Source organism: Protopterus annectens, chromosome 17.part0 (genome assembly GCF_019279795.1).
Source record: "Protopterus annectens isolate FY-2018-M chromosome 17.part0, PAN1.0, whole genome shotgun sequence".
In the NCBI taxonomy this organism is placed as follows: Eukaryota; Metazoa; Chordata; order Ceratodontiformes; family Protopteridae; genus Protopterus; species Protopterus annectens.
Genome location: NC_056751.1, coordinates 630,166,392 through 630,182,188, shown reverse-complemented (window position 1 = coordinate 630,182,188; position 15,797 = coordinate 630,166,392). Strand labels below are relative to the sequence as shown.

The window sequence follows — 15,797 nt, the reverse complement described above, 5'->3', positions numbered from 1 at the left end:
TGGATCTGTCTGTCAGTTGCCAGCTTGAATCCAAGACCCTTCCTTGATGAATGACACTGGATAGCACAGATGCCAAGTTATGGTAAGTACATAACATTTTAGTTTTGAATGTTTGTCAGTATGTCACTTTTGTGCCCTGTGCTTTACAGGATGAGTACATGTTTGAAGTATGGCGCTTATAAGATTTAAATGCTTTAGTATACTGACTTGATGTTGGGTTATCCTTGGCAGGAGATTCTTTCTGTAGAGTACTCAGCAGTGAACAGTAGGATATCAACTGTTATGGTAAGATTTTACACAGCTGTACTGTTACTGGTGATGAAAACTTGCTGAGGATAGAGAAGCCTGGTTTGCCTACTTAGCTTGCTAACACACTTAACTCTTTACCAGGGCAAGTGGTTTAGAAAACACTGATTCACGAGTTTGGGAAGACCCCCCTCGACGCTTCCCATATCATCAGTGGTGCCTAAAAGACAAACACTGACCAAGGAATATTTGGAGGCTAGACGCTTAGCTTCACGTCTTAAAATGGTAGTCTGTATTCCTTCCCAGCATTAACAGTTGGGTAATCTTAAAGTAGTCAGTGGTGAGGCTGCAGTTATGCAGTAGGAAACCTCTGTGACCCCTTTTTTTTTTCCTCCCCAGATTTGAATTTAAGGCTGTGTGTCTTGATCGTCTAAGATCTAATTTTGGCTCTGTAGTAATGGTAGTTAAGCGATAACATTTCATTATACATTTGTAGTTCAGTCTTTAAACTCTGCTTGTATGAACGTTTATCTGTCGGTCTTACTGCCGTTTCACTTGCCATACCTTATATTTGATTGAATGCATGCTTTGGTATATAACTGAGTTAATCACTGCAAATTAAAAATGTATAAATAGGATGGTTGCTTGGAGGAGGCTTGTGGCACGTTGTTAAAAGGAAAGAGTAAATTAAATATATTAACTGCAGATTGTAATTATTTTTTTATTTTATTTTTAGACCTCAATTGCAGAATGTCTGACGTACCTAGATAATGGTGTTGTGTTTGTTGGCTCTCGACTTGGGGACTCCCAGCTTGTCAAAGTGAGTAATTATACAGAAGTGTCTATGTGCAGACTTTGAAAAGTTTTGAAAAGATTTAGTAGGTCATAGTTTCTTTCACTTAATTCTGATACTTACCTGTTCACAGAGCAATTCTAACTTTGTGTTTATTTTTACATCACAGTGCTGGCATTGTTTGGTCATTTGTTGAGGGCACTTAATTTTTTTCTGCTGTTTGCATTTGTAATGCCACTGTAGAATTTGTAACTTGCTTCTCTTTAGCCTGCATGCCAAATTTTTGAGACTTGCAGTGCATATTAACAATTTAATTTTTAATAGTACATCAGTGATTTGGCATACAACGAACTAGAATGTATGGTTAGCTGTATAGGAAAGATTACCATGAGGCTTGCGTCTTTGTCTTGGTCTCGAGATGAAACTGGCAAACTAACTTCTCATTATTTTAAATTGTTTACAGAATACTGTCTACTGAATGTTGTTGAATATTCAAGACTACAATTTAACAGGGCAAAAAAAAACTTCACTCTCTCTTGTTCCTGTTTCTTGCCCTCTGAAATGCTTTGTTTAGGCACATCATTCTACAGCTTTTGTCTTTGAAATGTATACTGTAATAGGAAAAAGGAACTTTTTAGCTAGAAGCTTCACTGCTGGGCTGTAGTGATGTCTACAGATATAGCATTTCTCACCATGTTGTTTGCTTCCTTGTGTCATAGAGGTGATTTGTCATAACTTTAAAAACAGGTAAGGTTTCTTGTCAGTAGTGTAGCCTTTGTGATTGGATAGTTTTCAGAAATAAGTGTTTAGGATGACATTTAACAGATGAGTAAGTTGTCTGTTCTGTTCATCCAACATCATTTAAAGATGGTATGTTATCTGGTAGGTATGCGGATGCAGTTCTTCCTAACTGTGCATTCCTTTAAATGGCTTGGCTGAGCCAAGATCTACAGTTTCTCTAGTTGTAGTGCATATGTTCTTGGTGCAGATGCAGTTCTTCCTAACTGTACATTCCTTTAAATGGCTTGGCTGAGCCAAGATCTACAGTTTCTCTAGTTGGAGTGTATAGGTTCTTGGTGCAGGTAGGCCCCTGATAATTACATTGTTCTACTTCCACTGAAATTTTAAGACCACACTCCATGTAACATTATTACATTGACACTGCAGTGAGTTGGGAAGGAAAAATTTCACTTTGCAAATGGCATGAGGCTATAGCTGGTGTTTTACAGCTCAGCCCCACTGTTAGATAGTTTCTCAATTGCTAGTTTATTGTGCATGTAGTGCAGATAGTAAATCTGCCTTCTAAATCTCTGTTCTGGTTACATTTATTTTAGTTATAAATATCTCTCAATTTTTTTAGCTCTGACATCTCTCTCTATATCATTTTACCCAAAAGCTTGTCACCCTGTCATGATGAATTCTAGATTTATTTCTAAAGTTTTGCCTTCCTTGCTGTTAAATCAGTCTCTTCAGCTGTCTGGTTTGTAGGAGTTAACAAAAAGGAAGTAATTTTTCACATATTAAGTTTGCGTAACGGGCTTTGTTTCTAGTAGAACATTTGTTTGTGCATCAGCAGTGATGCTTTGCTTTATTTAGAACAAATAAAAAGTGCTGGTAATAAAATTGTCTTTTTCCATTTGGAGCCCAAGTGTTCAGTCACTTGGCTGGGATAATAAGGAAAGATCTGATGTCTTCTCCATCTAGCTTCAACCTGTGGTTATCGGATCAGATGTCAGCCAAATCCATGAGACTTCAACATGCTGGGCTTTGCCTCCCCTACCCACAGTCTCCCGCTCCTTAGTGGATACCTGCGATCAAGTTTGCTGCCATTCCATTCAGCAACTCAACCCATGGCTCTTCTCTACAGCATATCTTTTTGTGTACATTTTGCTGTTGTTTCTACCCCTACCCTTTAGAGTATAGTTAGATTAGTGTTGCCTGATAGGTTAGCTAGAAATTTTTGGTGTGTGTATGTAGTTAGCAGCAGACTTTTCCCACCTTGAAGAATTTCTGATTACTTCGTTACCTTTTATCAGTGTAGGTTATTTTTTTGCTGAGTGATAGGGTAGTGTTTTTAGTGTGTACTTTCCATTTTCTATAGCTATGAATAAGGGTTTTAAGAAATGTCACTTGGGGACACACACACCCTTCATAGGATGTGCATGGCAAGTGCATATATTGCTTGGGGCTGCCCACTTCGATTCCTCCTGTTCTGTCTGTGAGGGTTTCAGGTCCAGGAACATCAATGAGAGGAGGGCTAAGCTGATTTTGAAAGGTCTCCTACCTGCTAGCCCTTCCTGTTTGACTCCAAAGGACAGTTCTGACGAGCCACCGTCCTCCTCCTAAGGACTCCAAAACTTCCAGAGAGGACCATAAGTCGTCCACCACTATTTTTTTACTTCCTCTTACTCACCTGACCTGAAGGTCCCAAGTCCTTAGGGTGCCCTGGCAGCCTCTGCACTGGTGTTGGCTTAGGCTTCTCAGAGAGCTGTTCGCCTTCGCTGTTGGCCTTGAGTAAGGATCCGTCTTTGGCTCTAAGTGAGCCAAGCACCCTTTTGGTAAAAGGAGCTCCATCAGGTCAGGTAGCTTCCCCTTTCTTTCCCTCCGCTGTGCTGAAGATGTTGCCAGAGTCTTCATCTTCCCTGCCCTGGGTTCAAGTCAGATCTGACAGGCAGGTCCTTCACCCCCTCAAGCGATCCTCTAAGCACTTGTTAGTGGCTTCATCCACTTGATCATCAAGTTTGGTGGGCAGTGTCAAGCTTCAGATTTGGACCAGTTGATGAGGTCCTCCTTGCAAGCTCAGATGTAATTAGACATTATTCCTTTGGGTCTGGGATCCCTCTGCAGAACTTCAGCTCCATCACCTTGGTTTCCTCCTTCGGGTCCTCTGGATCAGAGGTACTTTGGCCTAGCTGTGTTTCCACCTTCAGATTGGATCTGACAGCTTGGCCATGTTCAGCTCAGACTCCCATCTTGGGCTCTCTGACTCTGGTTGCGTCTGAGATGAGTGGATCTTGGAGCTGTTGGGTTGGGGCTGGTATTTCTGTTGAGTTTGATGATTCGTGCTTTAGGTTCGTCCCTCCTGCTTAGGGCATTGACCCTTGATAGCTCGGCTCCAGTCTCGCTTTTGGGGCTAGGTGTAGCTCCCCTGGGTCTGAGTGTTTTTGGTCTCTTCGGATACTAGGACTGTTGGCTCTGTGGAGACATCTTCAACCTCCACCTTCAGTGTCGTGGAGATGGTTTTCCACTAAGGAGATGTGGGTCAGTCATCTTCAGCCAGTGTCTCCTACCCCTTCTTTATATATTCCTGTGGCCAGCCATCAACCTGTTTCTGGACAGCCTTTTGGTTGGCCTTCAGTCTATCCCCCTTGTTGGCCCCCCTCCCTCTTTTATGGATTATCCAGAGCAGGAGGTCTCTGGCAGGAGGTGGTGCAAAAGGAAGCACCTGGACTCTCCTGAGGAGTCCTTTACTGAGAATACTGATCTCGTGGAAGGAGAGGGCCCCCCTGTGTCACCATGCAGTGACACCTCCTTTGGCGATCTTTTGGAGCTTCTTTGCCAGTTTCTGGGCTGGACCATTGAAGCCCCTGCTTTGGAGGAGTCAGTATTTTTCGAGGCCCTCAACATGGGCCCATCCATACTCCGGGTTTTTCCCCCCTCCAGATGCACTGATGTATTTAGTGTTTCTGAGGGCGTGGAGGGGAACCAGACATGGTGGAGCCCATTCCTAAGAAGCCTGACAAAATTCTTGCTCCACCGAGGATCAGCCACATTGGAGTAAGGGTCTGAGAGTTCCTCTATTACCCCCAGGTAGTCTCTCAGCTTTGGACTAACTAGGGAAGCTCTTATTCTTCAGCAACATTCACTTTAAGGACAGTTAACTACCTTTCCCATTTGACAAGGTTTCAGTGAGATTTTGTGGCTGAAGTGTTTAGGAATATTAAGACACAGCAGTCTCCAGAGGTTCAGAAAACATTAGAGATGGTGAGAGCAAATCATCTCAAACTCAGATGCACATTTCATAGCTCAGCATGCTTACCAAATCCTGACCACAGTTCAGACCAAGCGTAGGCTGCTCACTTAACCAGTCTAAGAGTATGAAAATCTTAGAACAAAGGCGTAGCATAACAAACACGCACAACGAAATGAAAGGTAACGATTTTGGCCATGTGCGTTTTCAAAGGCGCCTTAACATCAGGTCCCTTGAAAATTCTGACAAGACAATAACACAGTCATGTGGTATACGTAAATTAAACAGAGTGGGAGCTGCTCCTTCCTCCTGTGCAGGCTAGATGTGGAATTCTGGGAGCTGGCTCAGGTGCTGCAGGTGTTTCCCATTGCTTCATGTATCCTAGGCAGAACCTGCCTAGATCCCACTTAACTCTTTTCAGCATTCATTCATTTGAGTTTATTTCTCAACCTCCTATACTTGCTTGGGTGTACCAGTGGCGGGACCTGTTTGTGTCCACTCAGAAAAGCCAACTTGAGGTGGGGTGGGGTAGAAACCAGACTCCTCATCCTGGACAGGACTCTTTCTTTATGTCCTTCCTCCTTACCCTTTTCTCAGGGTACTTTAAAAGGTCAGGGAAGATGGGTTAAATATTATTGAATGCACCTTACTGGCCCAGACAGATTTGATTGTAGCACCTGCTAGCTTTCAGTGGCAGAAAAATTAAGCCTCTCTTTCTCTGTGTAGACGTGCTTCAACTACCTACCCAAATCTCCACACACAGAGCCTTTTATGCTGGTTGGTTTGTCCTTATCCCCACCAGGTATTTATTTCCATAGGGTAGTTTTTTTTGTATTAGAGCAGGTCGACTTTGGTACAAGGGGTGGACCTGTTGATTTTCTTGAATTTTTAGAGCTCAAGTGGCAAATAAGGTTAAATGCATGTGTGCCACCTGGGCTCAATGATAACATTTCTATTAGTTCTATGTTAAAACTAAAAGCTGTTTTTTTATGTAGTGTTTTTAACATATGCTCTATTTTTGGGGGATCAATAATTCAGTTGTATTATTTTATTGGGGTGGTACTTGTACTTTTTTAGCATGGAATGATATCTTTTTCTAACAGGAAATGACCTACTTTTTTAGCAGGATATGACATCTTTCTTGTTCGATTAATTGTTGAGTAGGCAGGCTATTTAAATCAGCATTGTGTGTGTCATAGTTCTGAAGAAGTCAATTTTATGTACCTTTGATGAAAGTGCTGAACTCTTATCGTGGTGGAGTAAAACTGTTGGATCTTTATTTTTGGTGCAGTGCTCTTGGTTATTTACTCCATTCAGCTTTTTCTGGGTTTGGATATTTTAGTTTTTCTTAATTTCCATAGGATGGTGGACTGTATTCCGAGAGAAACCAGAAATCACATATAAAGAAGTGATGTTGTCTCTTTCGGCTTTTCCCGGTTAGGGGTCACCACAGCGGAACTCCGGTCCGCTAATGATTAGCAGTAGATTTTCACGAACACCGAGGTGCCAGCTCTACGTTCAACCTTCAACGAAGGCACGCCCATTACACGTCTTTCGAATGCCCACCCAACCACGGGGAGGGCATGCAGACTTCACACAGAAGGCACTCCCCGCACTCCAGCCGGGAATCGAACGGGAGAACCTCTTGCTGTGAGGCAACAATGCTACCGCTGCACCACCGCAGATGTTACATCTAAAGAAGTGATAACTGTTTTAATTGTTGCTGATGAGAGGGTATTCTTCCAGACTTGGTGATCTTATCACTAATTTTGGAGTATGATTCTTCATTGTACAAGGAAAGTCTGTCTTATTCCTCCATCAAAGTACATGCTTCTGACATTTCTGAATGCTTGTCCATGTCTCCTGCTTTCTTCCATTCTCATTTGAAACAATTTCTGAAAGGAATTTTGCACCTCAGACTTTCAGAAAGCCTGCTGTACCTGGCTTGGGGTCTTAACTTTGTCTTAGAGCAGATCACCTTGCCTCTCTTTGAGCCTGCTGCCTTTGCTCAAATCATTGCCTGGAAAACAACATTTTTACCTGCCTTAACATCACCTGGTTGCATCTCTGAACTATAAGCACCCATGTGAGGAGTGTTTCTTGATGTTTCATAAAGGCAGGGTCACCCTCGGGACCAACCCATCCTTTATTCCCCAGGTCATATTGTAGCTTTCTCTCATCCAGGCCATTCACCTTCCTGCCTTCTTCCCAAATCCTCAAAACAAGGAGGGGGGGGATCTTCTGTACTCTGGACATTCATATAATTCACTGACAGTTGAGGTTCTGTTTGCACGGATCAAAGTTCAGTAATAGTGGACCAACTCCTTGCCTCATTTGCAGATGATAATGATGGGAGACCTGGAAATAAGAGGGCCATATCTTAAATGGATTTCCAGTTGCATTTCTGTTAATTCTGTCATGGAAAATAAGTTCTAGTGCCCTTTAGGGCTCATTCCTCTTGGACAAAAGTAGCCATCACAGATTTCTTTAAGGGTGCCTCTACACATTATATTCTTGAAGTAGCTATGTGATCCTCTGTTCATACTTTTGTAAAACATTACAACCTTGGTGCTACCTCCAGAATCACAGCTGGATAGGTATCTTCCATGCTGCAGAGCCTTATTTTTCCAGCTTCAAGTGCTTATCAACTACCCTGTCTGATACAGCTTTGGAAGTCCTCTCAAGGGTCAGTTCTGGAACATTGACTGTGAAAGAATGTAGTACAGTTGTGTCAAAAACTTACCATAACTGTAGAAGGTCAAGTAGACCACTGTTGCGGTACCTGTTCCCTTCTGTCCCTTCCACCCCTGTTTTTCTTCTGGTAATACCACTCAATTTGGGGTGGACACCTTGTCACTCACTCTTGTTCCATTCAACACTCTCCTTTTGCTGCGTCCATCCATTCCCCTAGCGTAAGTTGGAGGCATGACCTACAGGATAATAGCACTTCTGGTTCCCTGGGCAGCAATGACCTGAATGTTGCGCTGTCAGACTCTTGTGTACCACAGATGCCTTGATTTCATTTAGTGAGAGAGTTTACTAGGTAGCAGAGGGTGAAATTCTCTGGTATTCAGGCTGACCACAGAGTCCTGTGAAAGAATTCCCTTTAGATTTGAAAGCTGGGGTGTTTTAGCAGGTTCCATTGTAACTTACATCTATCTGAGCCTGCCATCCTTTCGGAGGTTACTATAAGCTAGAAGTCTTTGATACAAAAAAGTTTGATGTGGCCCATCTTTGAATATTAAGTGCTTTCAAATTTCCAAAAATAATGGTGGTATATGGCTCATTCTAGATCTCTGCATTCTGGACCAGATTGGGCCTCTCCCTGTCATTCATATGTAAATTTGCAGTGTTAACAATTAAAAAGAAGGGATTAAAATGTATTTATTTTCATACCATCTTCGTGTGGGACAAGGCCTGCTCAGCTCCCCGCAGGAGGCTGTGATTCTACATCCAACATGTTTCTAAGATTGTTTAACTTTGAAAGTGAGGTCTGTTACATCTTTGAACTGGCCCCATTTGAAAAGTCTACTTTTTGGCAAGTGTGATGAAACCTGCAGCTATACACCAGATTGTTTTTCCCACTTGAGTTTTTGAAGCAATTTAAGAAATGCAGAAAGTTTTTAGGGAGGAGGATGCAGTTTCTGTTTCTACTCTGTCAGAAGAGGATTGAGTGAGCTGTGCAAATTGCAAAGCACTTTTCTTCTCAATTCTAACATGCAGAATGAGTCTCAGAAGATTTATTGGAGTTAAACATTAATAAAAGTGGTGACTTTGTATTATCCCCACCACCACCACCAAGCACCAGTGCTTTTGTGAAATGTCAGGTAAGCAGCCATCACCTCCAGACAACATAGTTTGCATATCTGTGTATATTTGGATAGGTGACGTTTCCATCATATGAGATGACTTTGCATAGTATATTTTCCTTATCCTTTTCCAGTGCTTGCTTTTATTGTCCTCCTAAGAAAAAAAAATCCCTCAGGTCTTGCCAGTCTGTGTAGTTGGTAAGATCCAGCGTGATCAGTAGGGATAGAGTAACCAAGTTAATATTGACAAATTTCAAGTTGCTATTTTTTTCTGTTTAATTCCTTTCAAGCCATTTAGTCCTGATGCAGGACTGTATTTTGGAATCTGTATATACAGTCCCATTTGTCCTTATTATACATGCATATCTGCACTGGCATTTTAGATTACAGCCGTCTCAGAATGTAGTAGTACAATGCACTAGTAAAAGGTGTACAGTTTTTCACTGAAAAATATGTTCAGTGTTCTTGTGTGGATTCCTATGAAAGGAACTCTTTCACTGCCTGATGGACCTTACACAGACTGTTGTCTGGGCTATTTCAAGATCTTCAGGAAATCGAACTGTGTAGTATTAAGCAAGCTGTGTAACTTTTATGGTGTTGATGTTTACATCACTTTTGAAAACCAGTAGATAGTCTCCTGAGCAGTTTGACGTTTAGGTTAAATGCATCTGCAGTGGGCTTGGGTAATGATTAAAATTTTCTTGCTGCTGTTCTAATTATTTGACATGAAGGTTGGGTACTGTCTCAGAATTGCATCAAAAAATGCAGGCTGAATGGTAGGCTATAAGACAGCATAAAATAGTAATGTTGTGCATCGATTCCTGGATACAACTTGGAAATTAAGTAACACTAGTAGCTTTCTATGCATTATTTTGAGTTTAAATTACTGTTTAACATTTGACTTCAGTGACTTGTAGCAAATTATTAATAACAAGTTATTTTTACAGCTGAATGTGGATAGCAACGAGCAAGGTTCATATGTCCTTGGTATGGAGACGTTTACCAATTTGGGTCCGATTGTTGATATGTGTGTGGTGGATCTTGAAAGACAAGGACAGGGACAGGTAAGGTCTTGCTTTTTTGCTTGAATTCTACATTCTGTGCATTCCATCCTTTTTGATATTGTTGCAACATAGTAAACAATTGTACGTGTACAAAATGCTATTCAAAGTACACCTGCTTAGCAAGTTTTGTTTTTCCTTTAAAGCAGGTTTTTCAGTTTGAATTTTTTTTGTATTCCCACAGTACTGTTAGAATCATAGAAGGCAACAGGGCCATGTGGCCATTTACCGATACATTACATTGCTTGATTTGGAGTGGATGGTTGTTTTAGAAAAGGGGTAGTCATTGAGTGATGACACACCCTCTACCATGATTTGTTTTTGCTAATGCAGGTTTTGATTTCTGGTGTTACTACTCATTGGACTGTTTGATTTGTGGAGAAATAAGAGGTTTTAGACTGCCAGATCTGTAATGGCCCAAAAATGAAGGCACAGATCTTCCCTAAGGAGTCTGTAAGACACTGAGTGCATGGACAGAACCTTCAGCCTCTTCTGCTGCTCTTGAACTTCCCATTTTGTTTAGTTCTGATAGGGTCTTAAGGGCATGAGATGTTGGTCAATGTTCAGGCCTAGTCACCAACAAGGAACACTGATTCCATAATATAGGGCTAAAATTTTATATCTCCTGCACAAGCATCAATATTCTTTATAACTTTCTAAAGTAGACCAGCAAATACTTCAAAGTACAGCCATATAATTAGCTATAAATGGATATCTTAACCTAGTCTAATAATACGTCTCTAATTTTGTTATGCCTCAGTGCTTTTTCTTTGTCTCCATATTAAACTAAGTTTTCAATATGTCATGAAAAATTTAATATGCTGAAATAATTTTCTCTTGTATATCGATAACGTAGAGTACAGATTACATCTATCCGTGTAATAATCTTTTATAGCAATGACTTTTCAGTAAATTTACATCAAGCCCCCCTCAAAAATGTTCATCTGACTTGCTGTAAGTACAAAATATGCTATTATTTTCTATAGTGGGTCTTGTGTATATGTTTATAAAACCATAATCATAGTCCATATCCCTAGTAGTGAAATTCTTCAGTAAATAACCTGTTGGTTTCATAGCATTTATACTAACCTGGTTTACATGCATTTTAAATGACAAGTCAGAAGAAATAATGGCCAGTTCTTTATTTTGTTGCACTTCAAGATATTTTTAATCTAAATAAACTTGGTTGTTATGAATTTTTGATTAAAGTACATAGTTATCCAAACTGAATGGACTTTTGCCATGGGTTTAACAAACTCCCACTGACTTCATATAGGCGTTAATTCTTCAAAGTCTTTACTGCTTTGTTTAACGCATCTTATTTTGCAGTTCTCTGCATATTTGTCAATCCACAAATTTCTGTTTCTTGGCATAGTTGAAAAAACAGCAGTAAATGATAATGGCCCCAACACTGATCTTTGTAGCACTCCCGCAAGTATAGGCAAATAACTGGATAGTGTATTCCAAAACCTAGCACACTGCTTTCTGTCTTTTAAGCCATTCCATTAACTGTCTAACAGCATAACAAATCATATCCAATAAAGTTAAACTTTTATAAATCCTACCAGCTCTGTGGGCTAGTTGTTCTGTCATGGGGCCAGGCCATAAAAGCTAAGTTGTCCCTCCAAGTAGTTTACTTTCCTTCTAAAGACGATGTTTTGCAGATTCTCTAAGCAGGTCCATGGAACACCCTCATGAATGAATGCTAAACCAAAAAGTCATCCTAGACGTAGTCCATAGATGGGGTATTCCATAAATAGATCTATTTGCCTCCAGTCAGAATAGGCATCTTAAGCTGTTTTGTTCCAGGACCCAGTGTCCACCACAGGCCTGGAGGATGGACACTGTCTTTTTGCTGGGAGAGGGTGTTATCTGTCTGCCTTCCCTTCCAATCCTCTAATTGCAAAGTTTCTCTTGAAGATCTAAAGGAACAAACCAAAAATCTTGCTTGTGACTCCCTTTTGTCCAGGCAGCACTTGTTTCCCCTTCATGTGGCCAGGAGTCGTCACTATAAGTAACCCTACAAAGTGAACTTGCTAACTAAGAAAACGGCGCTCTGCTTCATCCCAGCTTGCAAGTTGTCAACCTGATTCTGTGGGTGATAACGTATTGATTCCTTTCAGGCACCAGTTTTTTTTTTTTTTTTTTTTTTTTTTTGAGGATGTGCTTCAGGTGTAGCAGGAGATGAGGGAAAACCTACTACTAGAAAGCCTTACATCTACAAGTGGGAAAGATTCCTTATGTGGTACATTGAGGGATGAGGACCCCCCTTTCAGATGGGACTTCCTGCAATTCTGTCCTGTCTGTATGAGCTATTCAAGACTAGACTAGCCTACTCCTTCAACAAGGTATACTAGTCTGCTGTCTCTGCAGGCCTCCCATTGAATACCAAACTTGATGTCCTTCAAGGATGCATCTGCAGTCCTTACAAATGGGTTGTCCTGTCGTCAGGCAGCCCTTCGGTCGGCCGGATTCCAAAGTCTGGGTCTGGCCTCGGCTGGTGTCGCACTTCACCCGACATCATAGCTGCAGTTCTTCGGGTATAAAGGCATCAGCCGACGCCATTTTCCCCAGTCTTTCTTGCCGCGTGGCGCCTGAAGCAGAAGCTGTTCGCAAGTGCCGGTCGGTCAGATCCAGAGATTACTACTACCGAATACTACTTCGAAGACTTCTAAAAAGCTAAGTACCCCGTTGGGGACTCTTTCTTGCCTCAGCCGATGTCAGAAAAAGTGAATAACTGTTTAACTTGTGGGAAACAAGTACCTCATAAAGATTTCCACTCTTACTGCTTACCTTGTTTAGGCCCAGACCACGATGTAGCAGCTTGTTTAGCCTGTGCTTCCTTCAACCGACGAACGCTTAGGCGTCGGTCGGAGTTTGCTGAACAGGTTTTTGGCTCAGATTTTGTGTACATAATGCCGTCGGATTCTCCGACTACTCAAATTGTTAAGAAACGCAAAGAAAAGGACCGACACTCGCGGTCCGCGGTTTCGGCCGAAACCACGGTTAAGCAAACCGCGAGTGTCTCGGTTTCAGCCGAAACCGAGCAAACGGTTCAATCTTCAGCCGAATCCATGACTACTACCGAGGCCCCCTCTACCCTAGTTGAATCGGCCTCTGAAGTTTTACCTACTACTGTGGTTTCACAAGATTTATCGGACACCATCCCTTTGGATGTTTCTACCCCAGCACGTGGTGCTACTAGGCCTCCTGCAGCCATGTCTATAAAGGCCTTTGCCAGGGCTAAAGCAGCAAAAACTTCTAAGTCTGTACCTGTTAAGCCCCCCTCTCACAGGCCCAGCTCCAGTTCTCAAATGCTTACTCTGGCAGAGGATCTCATCTCTTTAATTAGGGGATCCCAATCTCACCAAGACAGGGCCTCTCAACCTCCAGAAAAGAGACCTAGAGTAGAGCCCCCTGAGCCAGTGTCCTCAGATGACTCTTCTGATACAGACAATACAGACCATCCAGAGGCTCCCTTTTCTACTTATGAAGATTCCGATGCTGAAGAATCGATTCCTTCAGCTTCCCCACCAGAGGAGTTTTCTTTTGGGGAAACTTTACATGCCATGAGAGAGCAATTCCTATGGCAGGGGCAAGATTTCTCAGATTCAAGGAAAAGGCTTAGGACCTTTTTACACTTACAGCAACATAGGCCTTTAGCTATACCTCCAGTTCTTCCTGTTGTGGATGATGCATTTAATGATGCTTGCACTGCTCCTGATACTTTACCTCCAGCCCCTGCTAAGCCCGATAGGTTCTTCAGGGTCCCGGACACTCATCACCATTTATACAAGGCTCCTTTCGCAGATCCTGAGACTATCTCCCAGGGGCCTAAGGCAGTAGCTTCGACCTCAGCTAAAAACCCTCTCCCTTCTGAAAGGGAATCCAGGTCCTTAGAGAGATGGGGTAAAAAAGTATACACCTCTGATACTCTCTCAGCTAGAGCATTGAACTGTCAGTTCCATATGATCCAATACCAAGAGTTTATGCTTGATCAGTTAACTAAGAAACTGTCCTCGGATGATTCTTTAGATAAGAAATATGTTCTAGAAATGGTGAATAACATTCAGCAGGTTAGTAACCATTCCTTAAAATGTGGCTATGATGCACTGGAGGCTTCATTTAGATCAGCCATGACCAGCACAGTTATAAGAAGACATGCATGGTTGAAAGAACAGGTCCTGCCGGATCATGTTAAAGCAAAGCTATTAGATGCTCCTATGGATAAGGTCAGTTTATTTGGTTCTCCTGCCCAACAGGTACTGAAGAACATGGAAGAGAAGGCAAAATCTGTACAAACAGTAAAAGATTTCTTACAGGTTCAGCCCCCAAGGTTTAGCAGGAACTGGCCTTCCAAAAATTGGTCCTTTCCAGACTCCTCTAAAACTCAGAGAGGGAGGAATGGGCATCCAAGAGGCAGAAATCAATCCAGAGGAGGTGCCTACAGGGGACGCCAGTGGCAAGGTAACAACCAATGAGGCACAGACACAACCACTGCCACTACAACAGGACAATCACAGTGACTTGGCTTTGATACCGCCTACCAGGGAACAAACAGCAGCACCCTTAGGCGGAAAGTTAGCATTATTTTCAAAAAACTGGCACTGTATCACAAGAGACAAGTGGATTTTGCAAACTATAGACCAAGGCTACAGGTTTCATTTCCACACTTTACCCGGAAAAAGAGGAATGCCAAACCTACCACCAAATCAAAAGTCAGAAGCTCTAAAACAAATAGCTCAATTAGCAAGGATGAGAGCTGTGGAAAGAGTACCATCTATGGAACAAGGCAAGGATTTTACTCCAGACTCTTCCTGGTACCAAGAAAAGAAAAAAATTGGAGGCCTATTCTCGACCTGTCCGCTTTAAACACATACATCATTGTTCCAAAATTCAAAATGCTGACCCTACAGCAACTTCTTCCCATGCTGGGCAAGGAGTTTTGGCTGGTAACTCTAGATCTCAAGGAGGCATACCTGCACGTCCCCATACGACCACATTGCAGAAGATACCTCAGATTTCTTGCAGGATCAGAGCATTATCAATTCTCAGCATTGCCCTTTGGCTTATCTACTGCGCCCAGAGTGTTCACGAAATGCCTGGCATCAGTAATCGCTCACTGCAGGCTTCAGGGAATCCAAATTTATCCATACCTGGATGACTGCCTAATACAAGCGGACAACAAAAACAAGCTAACAGAAGACTTACAAAGAGTCATTTGCTTACTACAGGCCCTGGGATACACAGTCAATATAAAAAGTCAAGACTGATACCATCCCAAACAATAACCTTCTTAGGTGCAGAATTGGACACAGTAAAACAGATGGCATTCCTAACTGCAGAAAAACAAAAACAACTTCCTCTCTATTTTTTGGCATTAACAAAGCAGAACAAACTAACAGCAAGGAAAGTACTGCAGGCCTTGGGCTTCATGGCATCCTGCATAATCCTGGTCCCCATGCCAGACTACATATGAGAAAACTACAGTGGTACCTAAAGAATTTATGGTCTCAACACAGGCACAGCTTAGAAACGAAATACCACTAATTCCATGCCTGAAACAAGAGTTCCTGTGGTGGGCTCGGGCATGCCAGTCAAACCCAGGTTTGCCCTTCCACAGCATTCAACCAAGCCAAACCATCACAACGGACGCCTCAGACCTCGGTTGGGGGGCCCACATGCTGGACAAGTGCATACAAGGCTTATGGACTCCAGAGCAGCTGCACCTGCACATAAATCAAAAAGAAATGCTGGCAGTACAACTAGCAATCCAGAATTTCAGACCATTCCTCCAAGAGGGCCAGTTGATAAGGACAGACAACACCACAGTCATGTGGTACATCAACAAACAAGGAGGCACTCATTCATACCCTCTATGCCGAATGGCCCTGGACCTTTGGAATATGGCTCTGAGT

General features: G+C 42.2%; 1 protein-coding gene across 1 annotated transcript in view; it reads left to right on the top strand.

Annotated features, from left to right (window-relative positions):
- Positions 1-15,797, top strand: part of DDB1 (damage specific DNA binding protein 1) — a 2,836,764-nt gene that overhangs the window by 518,950 nt on the left and 2,302,017 nt on the right. Inside the window, exons 8-9 of the mRNA XM_044059793.1 lie at positions 983-1,066; positions 9,766-9,882. Coding sequence (XP_043915728.1) covers positions 983-1,066; positions 9,766-9,882 — 201 coding nt within the window. The remainder of the gene's footprint in view (positions 1-982; positions 1,067-9,765; positions 9,883-15,797) is intronic.